The sequence below is a fragment of the Grus americana genome, chromosome 10 (genome assembly GCF_028858705.1).
Source record: "Grus americana isolate bGruAme1 chromosome 10, bGruAme1.mat, whole genome shotgun sequence".
In the NCBI taxonomy this organism is placed as follows: Eukaryota; Metazoa; Chordata; class Aves; order Gruiformes; family Gruidae; genus Grus; species Grus americana.
This window is the reverse complement of record NC_072861.1, coordinates 21,191,438-21,205,871: the sequence shown is the minus strand read 5'-3', so window position 1 is coordinate 21,205,871 and position 14,434 is coordinate 21,191,438. Positions and strand designations below refer to the sequence as shown.

At 51.9% G+C, this 14,434-nt stretch overlaps 1 protein-coding gene across 1 annotated transcript in view; it reads left to right on the top strand.

Moving 5' to 3' along the window:
* Positions 1–14,434, top strand: part of IGDCC3 (immunoglobulin superfamily DCC subclass member 3) — a 105,607-nt gene that overhangs the window by 76,941 nt on the left and 14,232 nt on the right. Inside the window, exons 6-7 of the mRNA XM_054836624.1 lie at positions 1,011–1,169; positions 9,114–9,279. Of these exons, the coding sequence (XP_054692599.1) occupies positions 1,011–1,169; positions 9,114–9,279 (325 nt within the window). The remainder of the gene's footprint in view (positions 1–1,010; positions 1,170–9,113; positions 9,280–14,434) is intronic.

The following is a 14,434-nucleotide window of genomic DNA, read 5'->3' as shown; positions in this document are numbered from 1 at the left end:
CCTGATGGAAGTGTGCTCCCTTTAACTGCTCCTCCGGTAAAACTACTCCCCTGCCTTGCCCCTCTGCTCAGACACCCTGACACGTGCTAGGACTGATTTAGAGCTGCCTTTGTCAGCCAGTGTCTCAAAACACAAACCAATGAAACAATAAAAAGCAATAACCTGATACTAATGAAACACATTGTAATTAGAGCTGGCTGGGAATTTTCCAGCGAAAACAAGCTTTGTTGGAAAAAGGTGAATTCCCTGATACTGAGCTATTTCAGCCTGCCTCAGACCCAGCACTCAGGATGAAGACAGCCCCTTCCAGTTGCGCTTCCAAGCCAGAGCAGCTGAGCACATGTAACCGTCCAGCTCAGCGTTTGGCTCCTTGGCCCTGAGCTGTTGCGTGTTCAAGAGCTAAGGGATTGAAAATCCAGCGTTCACATAGTTTCCAAAACCAGTGAGACAGATCTGGACTACAAAAATCCATCAAAGGTTAGCAGGCAAAAAGGCTCAGGATATCCTCAAGTCATGAATTGCTGGTGGCTGGGAGAGTGCATCGGGGAAGTACTGCTGTAGGTTGGCTGGTCTCCTCCTTCCCAGAGCGTCTCTGTTGGGAGCAGGGCATTGAGCCGGTTGGATCCTTGGTCAGACTAATGTAAGAACTCACAGAAGCTGATATGATTTAACATGGTTTAACCATTCTATTGAAAAGTGTTCTGGGTGCTTTATCTTAATCTGAACACGTGGTTGAAAGCTTTCACATTTCCTGTGATGGTACCTTGGTTTTCTAAGCAGCAAAGAGTATGGTTTTGGGCAAACATCTGACTGAGGATCCTGGTTTTCTCCAGAAGGGAGTTCTGCTAAAAGCATCAGCTAAACCCCATTGACTTTACTTGGCAAATCCCAGTAGCAGAGCACGGCACTGTTCCATAAGTACTTAGATTGGACTTCACCGAGGGCTGTGCCCTGGAGAACTTCACACAAAGGTCCATCATGTGACTCTTCTCCTTTTCGCCTTCTTTCAGACGGCCGCCCGATTGGCGTGGAGGGGATCCAGGTGCTGGGGACAGGAAATCTCATGATCTCGGACCTCACCGTGCAGCATTCTGGCATCTATGTGTGCGCCGCGAACAAACCCGGCACTCGGGTGCGAAGGACCGCGCAGGGCAGGCTCGTTGTACAAGGTGAGCAAACCTGGGGCTTGGGGAGTGGTGATGCCCACGTCGCTGTGCCCTCTGCACAGGCTCTATGTGTCGCCTGGGCACTGTGATGGGTTGGGTTGGACAGGTGCTGACTTTGCTTCTCTGGTGGTATCAGGCAAAGGACTTCTTTTCTAGATACGTGGTTTTTCCACGTGGGTATATGTCTCTGTGTAGCATGCAGATGAGTGGCAACCTCATTCAACTGAGGCCTCAGCTGCATGGGTTGCAATGGTTTCCCACCCCATCACAGGCATTTATTTGGCTTAGCAGGCACTGGTCGTTACTTGTAATCATACTCGTACATCTCAGCAGAAAGCCTGGGCTGAATTAATCAGCCAAATTCATCTCTCACCCCTGCATAGTCCTTAGTGATATGGGGACGTGGGCACTGCTCTCATATTGGACCCCTCTGCATGATAGATATCGCTCCTGCAGTGATATCCAGGAGTGGATATCACTCAGATTATTGTTCTCCAACTGAAATGGCACAAGTAAGTCTAAAGCCATTTCCAAAAAAGTCCATGAGACTGTTTTCTTTAGCAGTCGACACTGCATCTGAGCCCCTTGCCACATCGTGAGTAAAGCACCCTTTGGGTGCCATGCCCAGGAGATGCAGGTTGCTCCCCTTCCCCGCAGCAACTGTCCTGAAATGCCACTTCTAAAGGGTGATCCAGCCCGGAGTAGAGATCAGCACTCAAGAAACCAAACAAATCCCCTCCACATGCTCCGTGCGACCAGTCTCCATGGTGAGGGGAGCCAGGCAAGTATTTCAGAAGGCAAACCCAGCTGGCAGCGTGCTCTGAATGGCAGTAATCCATCCCTGATTACAGGCACTCACCTCCTCTTCAAGCTAGTCCACTTAAAGCATCTCGCGTTCTCATCAGTTCACTCATTAACCATTGACTGATGATATCCTGAATCTAAAATTATACACCTCCTGCCGGAGTGAGCTAATTGAACCTTTCATGTGGTGATGGGGAAAGTGCCCTGCTCCAGCACTGATGCTCACCTGACAGGTCCCGGGAGGCGCTGGCGCCGATCCGGCACGGCACCGCTTGTGCAGCAGCCGTGGGCCCTGGGTGCTGGCATCCCGTTTCCCCTTTGCCTTGGGAGCAGCGAGGAGCAATGTAGAAAAGGTGTTTATATAGGGCTGCTCCTGCCTCCTGAGTCCCAGGTGCTGGTCGGACACGAGAGGAGGTGAAAACTCAGCGTTTCTTTTGCGGTTGGGTTTCTGGGTGAGCAATGCAGTGAGGGGACCTCCCAGCTGGCGGGGGGTGGGTACACCTACGAGTCCCCTTGTTCCGAAACACCAACCCAGGCATTAAGTACAACCCCGCTGTATTGATACAAACCCTTCAGAGCTGCCGCAGGACAGCTCTGCGCATGGTGCGTGTAGCAGAGCTCTGCCAAACCCAACACAAAGCTGATAGCCAGGAGGCAAGCAGGCAGAGCCAAAAGAAATTACATGGAAAATCTATGAAGTTGTAAAAATACAGCTATTGAATACTGGTGATGGCTCCTGTTAGCAACTGGATGAGAGGGGGAAAGGTAGCACAACGCCTCATTGCTACAGATCGGCAGTTTTCGGTCTCTTTGGAGATTTGAACATCAGCTCTTGAGCAGCTGGTCTAGTGCTGGAGTTCGTCTGGGGTAGATTTCCTGTGGGTTTTCACCTGGGGAACCAAGATGAGAATTTGTCCTTAAAATGGTGATCAGAGGGCCCAGCCTTGCTGTGCAAGGAGGATGCTCCTGCATTCGGCATCGGCACAGAAGTGGGCAGTGGTACGCAGAAGCGTGGCCAGTGCGTCCTCGGGGTAGCCCTTAGACATGAGCTGCAGCGTCCAGCACCCCAACCTGCGTTGCCCATCCATAAAGTGCTTGATGGGGTTTTTTGGGGGGGCTGTCCTTCCCCAGGGAAGCTAACGGCAGACCCCGGCCAGGCAGCTGGACTCGTCCCAGCTTCACTCACCCTCCTTCTGGAAGCAGCTTTTCCTTCCTCCGAATCTTATTTTGCCTGAATTTTCCAGCTGAGAGGTACAAACGATTGCTGTTCACGTTTGGCTGGGAAGAAAACACCGATAATGACTGACATGGGAGACTGTGGGTTTTATCTTTGTCAAGATGTCAGCGATGCAAATTACATCCGTAAAGAGAATAAAAGCAAAGGGCGGGCTATCAAAAGCCTGGCTGGAGAGGAAGTTAGCACAGGGCTAGGACAATACAGCGTCCTCAGAGTGTGCCGGGCCAGGTACTTGCTGCCTTTATGTAGGGGCCATAGAAGTGCCTGGAGGCACAAATTAACGTGCCCCTCGTCTTTTGAAGGAGGCACGCTTTATAGGTGGGAAACCGGGGGAAGAAGGGGCGATGTTTCCTGTTGTAAGGCAAGGAGTTAGCGGGAGGCCGGCACTGAGACCACGTCCGCCCTCCTGCTGCCAGCGGTGGTCCTCGTCCCGCCACGGCAGCCGCGTGGGCAGAGGTGTCCCAGCGCAGGGCTCTGCCCTTGCTCCAGCCGTAACGTCCTTTCGTGTCGCAGGCTCTCCTTCAGATCATCTAACGCCGTCTTATTATCTTCCTGGGAATTCCTCCTCCCTTCAGAGGAGAAGGCGTCAGTCCCCCGCTCCCTCCCTCCCTGCCCTCCCCTGGCCATTTAGGCTCCTTTGATCTCTTTTGTAAGGTTCTCACACAAGAAAGTTTCCATTTTCTCTTCAGATCCTGGCGCAGCCATTTGAATATTGCTTTGTGCCGGGCTGCGAATGAAAGTCTCACGGGGGGAGTTGTCGAAGGACCGAATGCGTTGCTGGCTGAAACGGAGGGTGTGCGTGCATGTGGTGCAAGGGAAGAGCAGGCTTCAGTGGCAAGGAAAAAAAAATATATCAAAGCGCTTTCTCTCTACCTCCTGTGCAATCTTTTGTGCTTTATTATGTGTTCGGTGTCATAACAAACTGATGGGCTGTGAATGGCCAGATGGTCACCAGTGTTCTCCACTCCACGCTTCATTTCCTCCTGAAAGCTATGCAGAAAAATGAGATCCCATCTCATAAATGAGCGCCCATCTTAGGGACATGTTTTTGAAGGCTCCGCTGACAATGACTGCCTTGTTCGCTTTGCTTTCTGCCGGCAGAACCGGGCAGCGCTCCTTGGTCCAGCAGATCCGGCCACCGCTGCGTTTCCTGATGTTTCTTCCATCGTTCTTGCTCGCTAGCGTTGCAAGCCTTGGCTGCGGGGTTGAATTCAGCAGCAGATGTCTGGCGGTTGCTGTGTTTTAGGCTCAGCTCGGTGGGACTTGGTTTGTCCTCAAGTTTAGCCTTAAATTCGTGCTGCAAAACCAGCTTCAGTATGTGCTGCGTGGGTCAGTGTGCCCCGTGGAGCCGTCCCCTTCCTGCCCACATGTTCATTTCTCTTCTCAAGAAAAGCCACAGAGACAGGCGGGCACGCACATCTCATCCGTCGGGATGCTGGAGGGAGCTGGGGTGCCTGAGCCCTCCAGAGCATCCTCCCAGGAGCACTCCAGTAGGTGTTGTGGGACCACGTCCCACTGCTGTGGGGAACTCCAGCCTGCACCTTGCTGGGATGAGAAGTTCACAACACTGACTGATGGCCGATGGACAGCCTCCATGACAGCCTCCTTGAGTGGTCTCTGCCTGTTTCCCAAGGGACACCATCACAGGTCCCGTCTTTGGCCCTAGCAATCCCACCAGCTCTACAGCTTCACCATTTAAGTTACTTACGTGAAGCATCTGGGCATCCTCTGTAGTCAACAGGGAGAAGCCAAGTAGGTGGCAGTTCTGTCTTAAATCTCCTGTCATCTGATGCTGTGCTTGACTGACTTCCCCGTCAACCTGCCTTCTCCTTTATTACCCTTATTCTAGGTTCTGGTAGCCTAATTTATGAGGTTTGTTGTTTCCAAGTTTTTCTTTCTTCTCCTCATCCCAGCCTCCCTCCCTCCCCCTGCCACTCTGGCTACCTGAAAATTAACGATGGCTTCATAGCGAGGTGCAAGGGGCATCGGCTGTCAGTGCTCCCCCATCCTTAGGACAGCCCTTCTCAGCGAGCTGTGGGGTGCTGCAATTAGCACCACGCCGCAAACTCAGAGCAAGGGCAGCGAAGCTCCTCGTTGTCTTGGGGACGATGACTGGTGGCTGGTCACTGCTGAGATGAGGTGTCCCTAAAGAGATGGAACCCATCGGGGTCTCCCGTTACAACCTGCTGTTACAGCGTGTCCTCATGCCATCACAGTTTGTTGAGCTCAGTAAAAGCTCTTGAAGCACTTCGTTAACGATTCTGGGGTGGTATTAAGCGTTATTGCTTTTTGATACCAATGTCACACCTTTAAATATTCATTAAAACTGCACGATCCCCTCCCTCCCATTAAGTCCTGAATAATCAACGCTCTGGTTCTTCATACTTCACAAGCCAGGGCTGGATCCTGCCCGCTCGTCCTCGCCAGGTTTGAATCCTCTGCTCACAACAGTGATCTTCATTAATATCTTCGTCGAGTTCTTCACGGCGGGCTGAGAGATGCTTCCTCTCGCCACCTGCGATGGCCTTTTGGCACGTAGGGTGGAAGGGGGAGAGGTGTTCAGGCCGCTGCGCCTCCTTGCCGGGCGAGATGAGCACTGACAAGATGCTCTATTAATTATGAGTGACGAGGGGGGCGGAGGGCTGGCAGCAGGCAGGGCTGGCAGCAGGCAGGGCTGGCAGCAGGCAGGGCTCGGCTTCTCCTCCTTTCCCGCTAACCCAGGGCCAGAGGTGGCAAACTCTCGGTTCCTGTCGAAACCATTTGAAAGGGCAAGGAGAGGACCCAGGGGGAGGAGAGCAGATGTTCTTCTGTCCAGGAGACCACGCACCAGCAGCCGTCCCAGGACACCCTGCCTGGGGACGCTGGTATGAACCCCCTGCTCCGGGGTAGCAGAGGGACATCTCCGTGCAGCGGCGTCTGTCCCCGTGTTAAGACCCTGGTGGCACCCAGACCCTGTCCTTGCTCTGATGCTGTCGGAAGCTGGTGATGGGGACAAGGAGCCTTTTAACTCCGTGTTTCTGCTGCAGCCCGGGCCCTTTTGCCGCTACAGCTCCACGCTGCTGCTCCTTCCGCGCCCAAAGGAGGAGGGCGAGACCTGAGCAGGACGGAGCGATGCCTGGAGAAAGCCGGGAACAGCGGAAGGGCATCCCGTGCCTCGCAGCCAGGGATGCCACCGAGCAGGGACAGCTCGGCACAGGGCAGGCGGGAGCCGCTCGAAGGAGCGGCTGCCCGCTCCCTGGAGAGTTTAAGCAACTTAAACAGGGGGCCGGGGTTTTGATCTGGTTGTGTTTAGCGAGACGGCAAGGAGGAGGGACGGCGGAGGGGAGCAGGGACCTGAGGAACCCGAGGGGCCGCGGTCCTGAATAGCATCGCTGGCGCCCGGCCAGCGGCCGCAGCTGCGCCTTCGTTAGCCCCGAGTCACACGCGACACCGCTCCAATTACTCCCTCTTGACACGGGCTAATAAGGGAGGATAAGGAGAGCCGGCGATTCCAGAAGGGTTACGCCGGATGCTTCTTTCCATATTTAAACTTCGTTTCTGCTGGAACGACCGGCGGGTTTGAGATTTGGTGAAGTCGGGGTTGGGGGGGGCAGGGGGAGGCAGAGGCAAAGAGCCAAGCGGCAGGATCTTTAACGAAGCTGCAGCGAGGAGCTGGAAGAAGGCTGTGCCCTTCCTTGGCATCGTGGTTTTGCACCTGCGAGCATTGCGGGTGCAACTCGTGAGCCCAGATGAAAGCGGGGAGGTGCACAGCCACTTGCAAAATAATTGCTCCTGCAAAACCGCGCCAGCACAAAGCGGGGGGCGGGAGGTTAAGGAAGTCTTGAAAATCAAGTCTCTAATGCTCTCACTGTACACCACAAAGGGACCATTCACTGCAGGGCTGAGGGGCTTTTCCCCCTGTTTATCCGTGCTTCCAACTTTTATTGAGCCCATCCTGAATTTTATTTTAGTTTATAAGCCTGGGGGGTGGGGCGGGTGGGGGCAAAGTAGGAGGGAAATAAAAGGACAAGGGATCGATTGGCACCTGGGCAAGTTTAGCAGGAGGTTCTGGAGATGCGTGTCCATTAGGTCGCTGAGATCAGGTTCGTTAGTACACCCGAGCGCCAGCAGAAGTGGCCTGACGATAAACTCTGCCGGCAGACACCCCCTGCCACTAACATAAGTCAGACCTGCCATGCTCCGCTTCCCTTTGATTATTAAAAATGAAAGAGGGGGCTCCTTCGAGGTCGACGGGCTCTGCAATGAATTTCTGCTTGCAGGACTTACAACGTGCCTGACTTCGCTCTTACACGCGAGCACCTTTCGCTGCGGTTTGGCCTTGTTGCAGCAGCGGTGATGCTCTTCCCTTGCATGCAGCTGGGGAAAAGCTTTATCACCCCGTGCTGCTGCAGCAAACCTTGAAGGGTTTTGGGGTTTTTTTTTTTTGGCCATGAACCATAAGGCTCTGCTTTTGCATAGCTGCTCCCGCCGGGCAGCCTGGCCACCCCTCAACGCATTTTGCTGGACCAGTTTGCTCCCTTCTCCCATCCCCGCATCTCTGCTGGCGGTAGAGCTCACCAACCCCGTGCTTGGAAAATGCCAGTGAGCAGCACCGAGCGTATCTCCCTGGATAATCTTGCTTTTGTCGGGAAAATTTAACGCCAGCCATCCGTTACGTGACTCTGGTCGGTAAATTCATTATGGGCCCGTGCCTCTTGTCTGTTTGTCTTCATTGTGGCTGCTGCCGGTTCCTCCTGATTTTAGGTTTCAGCAGCACCGTGGGGTGTATTTATCACTTCGCCCTTTGAAGCGTAACTGCTTGAGTAAACTCACCAATTTGGCAGCGTCTCTCAGGCCCTGCTTTCTGTGGGCTGAGCGCTGGTTTAAATGACTTTAAATCTATTTTGAGCTGCTGGAAGGGGGGGGGAATCACTTTCCGTTTAAAAATGTTAAAGGTGACACCGTTTGGTTACGAGGTGAGCAGCAGTTACGGGCATGGTGGAGTCTTCTGCCAGGCTTGGCAGGACCCCGAGCGTCCCAGGCTGTAGATCTGGGGTAAAAAAAGGGCTCCCCAGTCTATTGCTACTGGGAGAGTCTGCAGCAAGTCTGGTATTTACTGGGGAAAGAACACCCTGCCAGATTGCTGTACGCACATCCCTACGTTTCTTTCCGTTTTCCAGCAGTTTGCTAATGCCGTGCGGATCCTTTGGGCAAAGCCAGGGAGTTGCTGTAGCTCGGCCGTTGATGAAGCAGCAGATCTCCCCAACCACAAATACTGTGATTGCCACAGGTAGTTGCAGCCTTCCCTCCTCACCACTCTTCCTACTGGCAACCCGTGCTGATTTGTGCAAACCTCCGCGGCAGAGGGCTCGTTTCTGCCGGGACGGTGGCCGTGCGTGGTGCCACGCGCTGGGAAGGGTTACGCACGCTTTCCATTCCACGTGTGCGCAAACGACCGGAGGCTGCTGAGCTGCCAGCCGGCTCCCCGAGCAGGATGCGTTTGTAAATAACTTTTGTCAAACGTGGATTATTTTCAGCATTGGGGTTGCTTTCAGTGGGAGACTGGGGAGAGGTGAGGGGACTTAGACCTTGATGCCGTTTGCGCGGACCTTGCGGGACTCGCCTCTGCTCTCCCTACGGCGCTGAGCTGACCTTCAGGTGCCTGCTCTGAAGCTGTGACTACCAGGATGGGCAACCAAATTGCAGCATTGCATCGATTACAGACACACCGTCCAAACCATAGCTGTCTGCTGCCTACACCATGGGTTGGCCAAGTCTCCCTGGATGTGACAGCACTGGGGCTTTCCTTGTCACGTTCCCAGGCAGACGAGGCTTATTGTAGCCCAAACTATGAGCTTGCTCTTTGTACCAGGATAAAGTGGGACCATCACAACTTTTCTCAACCTTCTTCTCCTTCCTCCTTGCAGCCCCCGCAGAGTTTGTGCAGCATCCCCAGTCCATTTCCAGGCCCATGGGGACTACTGCCATCTTCACGTGCGTGGCCCAAGGGGAGCCACCCCCGCAAATCACTTGGCTGAGGAACGGGCAGATCCTGGAGACCAGCGACCACATTAAGCTGAAGAATAACAACAGGTAAGTCCTCGTGCACCGGCCGCAGGCCCTGTGGCATGGGGTGGAGGGTAGTGTGAGAGGTACAGCTGGGTTGTGCCATTCCCCAGCGTCAACCTGGAGTTACCACGCATGGAGGACTGACATCGCCTACCTGATGGTCCAGAAGTAGCTGTCCCTGCAGGTGTTGTTCTTGGGCAAAGAGCAAGTTGGCTCACACAGGCTTCGGCTTTTGTGCAGATAGCGGATTTGAGGCAGATGTGTGCAGTAGTTCGTTTTGGACCGGTTGGTGAAGGCTGGCAGAGAGCAGTGGGATGTGCAGCACGTCCTGGTGAGCCGTGCAAGCCCTGCTTTTGCTGTAGCCCCGTTACGCTGAGCAATGACTAATGTGCTTGAGGCTGAGAGGGGCATAAGTGATCCCGAAACACTGCACCTCTGCTGCTTGAGCACCTCGAAAAGGGAGCGCTTCAGAGCCAGCTCGGCTTCGGCAGGTGAGGCGGGTTGCTGTCACGCATCCTTTGGACTGATGCGATGTTCTCTGACCCTGCTTTGGAGAGGGGCTGGATCAAAAGCCATTATTTTGAACTATCTAGACTCCAGTGGGGCGGGAGAGACGTTGGTTTTCTTTCTGCATTAGCAAAGAGCTAATGTGAAGCTGGTAATGTTCGGAAGCAGGTCTGTGGATTTAACTTGGGCTTTGATAGACCAAAACGCTGCTCCAGTCCTACTAGCTGCACTTAGGAGGCTTATATTTCAGTGCTTCGTGCTTTATTGTACCAGGACATCAACGTTAGACTTTGACTGATGATGCAGGAACCCAGCAAAAGTTTGTCCTCAGTCCTGATCATCATCTGGGTATTTCTGGAAGGTCCACGTGTTGTTCCTGCACTTGGAAAGGCACCAAACTCACTCCACAGAGGAGGAACCACACTTTAACCCCTGAACGTTGACCTGCCTGGGTGTGCAAATGCAAATACATTTGAAATAATATTTGCGTGGAAGCTGACTTTCACTAAACTTCAGCCTTTTATCTCACCGGGGAAGAGTGCTTTCTCCGAGTACTAAATAACTGCATTTTCCTGCGAGGGGATGGGGATGTTTGTACGGAGGAAATGATACGGTGGGATGCTCTTAGTGTGAAAATGACAAGTTGACAACATAGTTTCTATGGAAATAGCATGGAACAATATACTGAAAAATAATAGTAGCTGTGTTGCAAACCTAAATTATTGGGAGAGATTTGTACTCTATGCTGTCATACAGCTGCTATCTGTATTAACAAACGCACCTCATGAACGCAGCTACCCAACCTCGATGGAGGGCCCAGACCTTCAGTTTAGATGGTCGGGAAGTGTTGTGCAAGCACTGTGGCTTGTTCCTCAGGGGAGAACAGCGGGTTTATTTTTCTAAGTTTCTCTATAATGTGGCTTTTTGCTTTGAGGTTCGAGGCTTTTATAAAGCTTTGTTATAAGGAGGAGGGGAGGATGTGAGTTGCAAGAAGGATAAGGTGTGAATTGTAATAAAATCTTTTCCATCAGTAAAGGGTTTTTCTGAGCTGGAAGTTTTTAGAGCTTCAGGGAACTTTGTGTGTGCACATACAGATGCCACTCAGTCCAGGCTTGTGGTCTTCTAATTCATCTCATGAGTTTCTGAGGCACGTCTGCCCTTACGATATGAACAGAGCAGAAATAGGAGAAGGGAAATCAGAGCATCCATCCCTTTCTGTTGACCAGGAGGCAGAGTCAGATGTGACCAAAGACTTTACAGGCGGTCATTAAATCCATGACAAAACTCACACTGAGTCCAGCTCTGTGTCTCGCCCTGATGTCTTGCCTGTGAAATCATTCCTCGTCACTGTTTGAGGAAAGTAACAGTAGGGTCTTCGGTCATGGCCACGTCTCCAGGCCAGGTCCCTGGAGCTGCGCTACACATGCGTGTGGACTGCGACTTGGTGAACGCTGCTGTAATCGTTTTCTTATGGCAATCATTTAATGCAACTTAGCGTCGGTCTTTTCCACTGCGAGCTAAATGATCAGATTACATTGCATCTGGCACAGGCTGGGGGAGCCCAGCCAGCTACTGGGGCTCAGCTGACACACGGCATCTTCTCAAGCTATAGTAATGTGATTGTAAAGCTGAGCCCTAAGGCCATCGTACTTGACGATGTTGAACTTTTGGCTTCTTTCACACTAGTCTTGGTCTATTCTGACCGCCAACTTGAGGCAAGTGGCCATGCCTGGTGGTTTCCAAAGCTGTCAGTCTGAAAAATGCCCTCGCTGGTACAACAGGGCTTGGGTGCTCCATGAATTGGAGAAAACAGATCAACGGTTGTTTTGGGTTTTTTTTTTTTTCTGAGCTTTTTCAAGTTGCCCTTTGTTTCATTCTCATGGGCATGACTAAGTGCTGTAACCCACTTAGTTCCAGGCAGAACCGGTTTGTGATTATGCCTTGGATTTATCAGTCTATTGCGCTTGGAAGATATTTGTCCGTGTAAAGATGGATCTCGAATCTACTAGTAATGAAGCTACTAAACTGCACTATGAGCTTTTTAATTAGATTACATGGTTTCCTAGAAAATTCATTTGGATTAAAACTCTGCTTAATATGGCAATAAAGGTCTGAATGCCCCCCAAAGGGATTTTCAGAAAAAAAGAATAAATCATCCCAAATCATATCATGTGCTAATTGATTGCAAAAATGTATCATTATGAGCAACTTCGTTCTCGTAAATGAACACAGCTAGAAGTGAGGTCCAGACCTGCAGAACACGGTGCGTTCGAGATGCCGCTCTGCTCCTGCGAGCTTGAGGCATCGCTCCTGCGGGTGGTAGGGTGTCTGCACAAACCCACAGCCGATGGGAAGACCTGTCCGTCAAACTGTTGCTTCACAAAGTTGTGAAGGGCCCTTTGGCATCTACGTCACCCCACGCCGTCTCTCGTATGCGGTAACTGCAAACCCAAGGAGAACAAACCCTCAAGGGCAGGGGACTTCAGAAGCCCATCGTCGTTGAGATGGGACAGCAGCTTCAGGACTGGATTTGCTGCAGGTTGGATGTGGCTGCTGGTACGACATCAGATGGTGACTTGCGAAGCAACTGCCAGCCTTTCAGCAGAGTAAAATAAGCCTCACAGGCTGCGTCCGATAAATACCTCTTCCCTCGCGGTCCCTCGGATGTGAATTCTCATCACCTGATGTGTTGATGGTTTCTGGGCATATTAGCATTAAAGATCAGCCTTCTGCTGTGCCCTCTCCAGAGGTGGTTGTTATGTTTTGAAAATGCCAGCTGTGTGGGAACAAAATATCCAATCGATGATTAGCAAAAATCAAAAGCAGTTCTGGGATAGCGGATAATTGTTAATGAAAAATGCATGAAGGCTCGGGTGTAGGGAATTGTGGGGTTTTCCATTAAAAGCTGTGAATAAAAATCACTGAAGGAGCTGATGATGGGGCCGTCTTGCGATTCCCCAGTTGGGGATGGAGCCGATAGCTGTCGGCGTGATGCTGCACTGAACCACGCTCTCGGATGGAGCAGCTGATGGGCCCTTTTGACTTTGGTGGAGCCGTCCCCGTGTCCAGCAGCCGCAGGGTCTGTCCCTCGCTGTTCATCAGAGATGCTATTTTGCCCGTATTGTTCCCGGGGTGAATCGGATCGATCATTCTCCAAGTGCCTGAGAGGTGTGATGGGCATTTCCAGCAAAATTCCCACCTGGCATCACCAGCCCGACCTGAAAGCAGGTATATCGCTGCAGCAGGAAGGGATGGCTACGGGCCGAGTTAACGGGGGCTTGCGTAAAATCATGCTTTCTAGGTTATTACTTCAAAATTTACAAGGAAGCATGAAATAGTACCTGAATTACTTCTGTGAAAGGTTTATTGCTTTTCTTCCTTTGACCCAATCAGGTTCAGGGGGGTAATTTTCAGCCCAGAAGTATATCACACTATGGGGTTTATATTGCCGTAATAGCAAGGAACAAAGGCCAACATCTTCAGAGAAGCCAGGCTCTAAATATTGATTTTCCAAGAAGATTTTATTTACAAAATGGTAATTAAGGGACTTCATTTGTTCCACCGGCAAAAGGCTTCGTTAGAACCTGGGCTCAGGTGGCGTTTGCTCTCCTCGGTGACCTTCGCTTATGAACTGTCTCCTTTTTAAATTCTTCCTCACTGGTTTGCACTTGGTTTAGTGTTCTGGGAATGACTCGCTTCAAGGGCCGCCAATGTTCAAGGTTCATCAGGGAAGATATTCCTCCGCAAATAAACTTCAGGACAACTTTGCTTTTCTTGCACTTGTCGTGTTGCCTAATCCAAGTACTTGGGACGGGACAACCCTTTTGGTACCAAACGCAGGGAAACTACAGCCTGTCATTCACAAGGTGGCTTTTTTCTATAAAACCCACGTCAGCTGGGCACAGAGAGATGCAGATGGGTTTGCACATCCCTTCATGTGCGCACACCCCACAAATTCTTGAATTTGTAGGGATTTGGACACCTTAAGAGAGGACAGGCAAGCCTGCAGGTTATTTATGCAATGAGCTTGAAGACGGTTAATGGCTCTGGGAAGGGTACCGGATAGCAAATCGCATTTTAGTTCCCAGAAGCATGACAAATAAGTACATGGAGGACTCGGATGTGAACCAGCTGCTCCTGGTTTAAGAATAATTTATGGATTTGACTTTGGAAGAAATGGTCTTTGCGGGGAGGGTCTCCGCACGAGCGCCCAAAGCCCCGCTAAGCAGTGGGGCATCAGCGTGATCCAGCCTTCCCTGCACCGAGCGGGGATCCCATGCCGGGATCACGCAGCCGTATCCATGCAAGGGATCTGCAGCAGCCCCGGAGCAGCCAACGGTGATGGGCACCCGTCTCTCCTTCTCGTGTGGCTGCGATTATTTTGCTACCGAGCTGCCCGTGTAATTTTTCTCTGTGTGCTGCGCCACTGAGCTGCTCTTGAAGTGCATCACTGATTCAGGGCTTTAAGTGTCTCTTCAAACTGTTGCGTGCAGCAAAGTACATCTGCAGAGAATGGTCCTTATGCAGGAGCCTTCAAGGCAGGACTGAGCCTGTCGTGGGACAGCCCAAACTCAGCGTCCCCTGGATTAGGCCGGGTCTTTCTCCTCTCCAACACCTCTCCCCCTTGCTGGGAAATAGGTTTGGGGGAACGTTCCATTTAGCAGCAGATAGC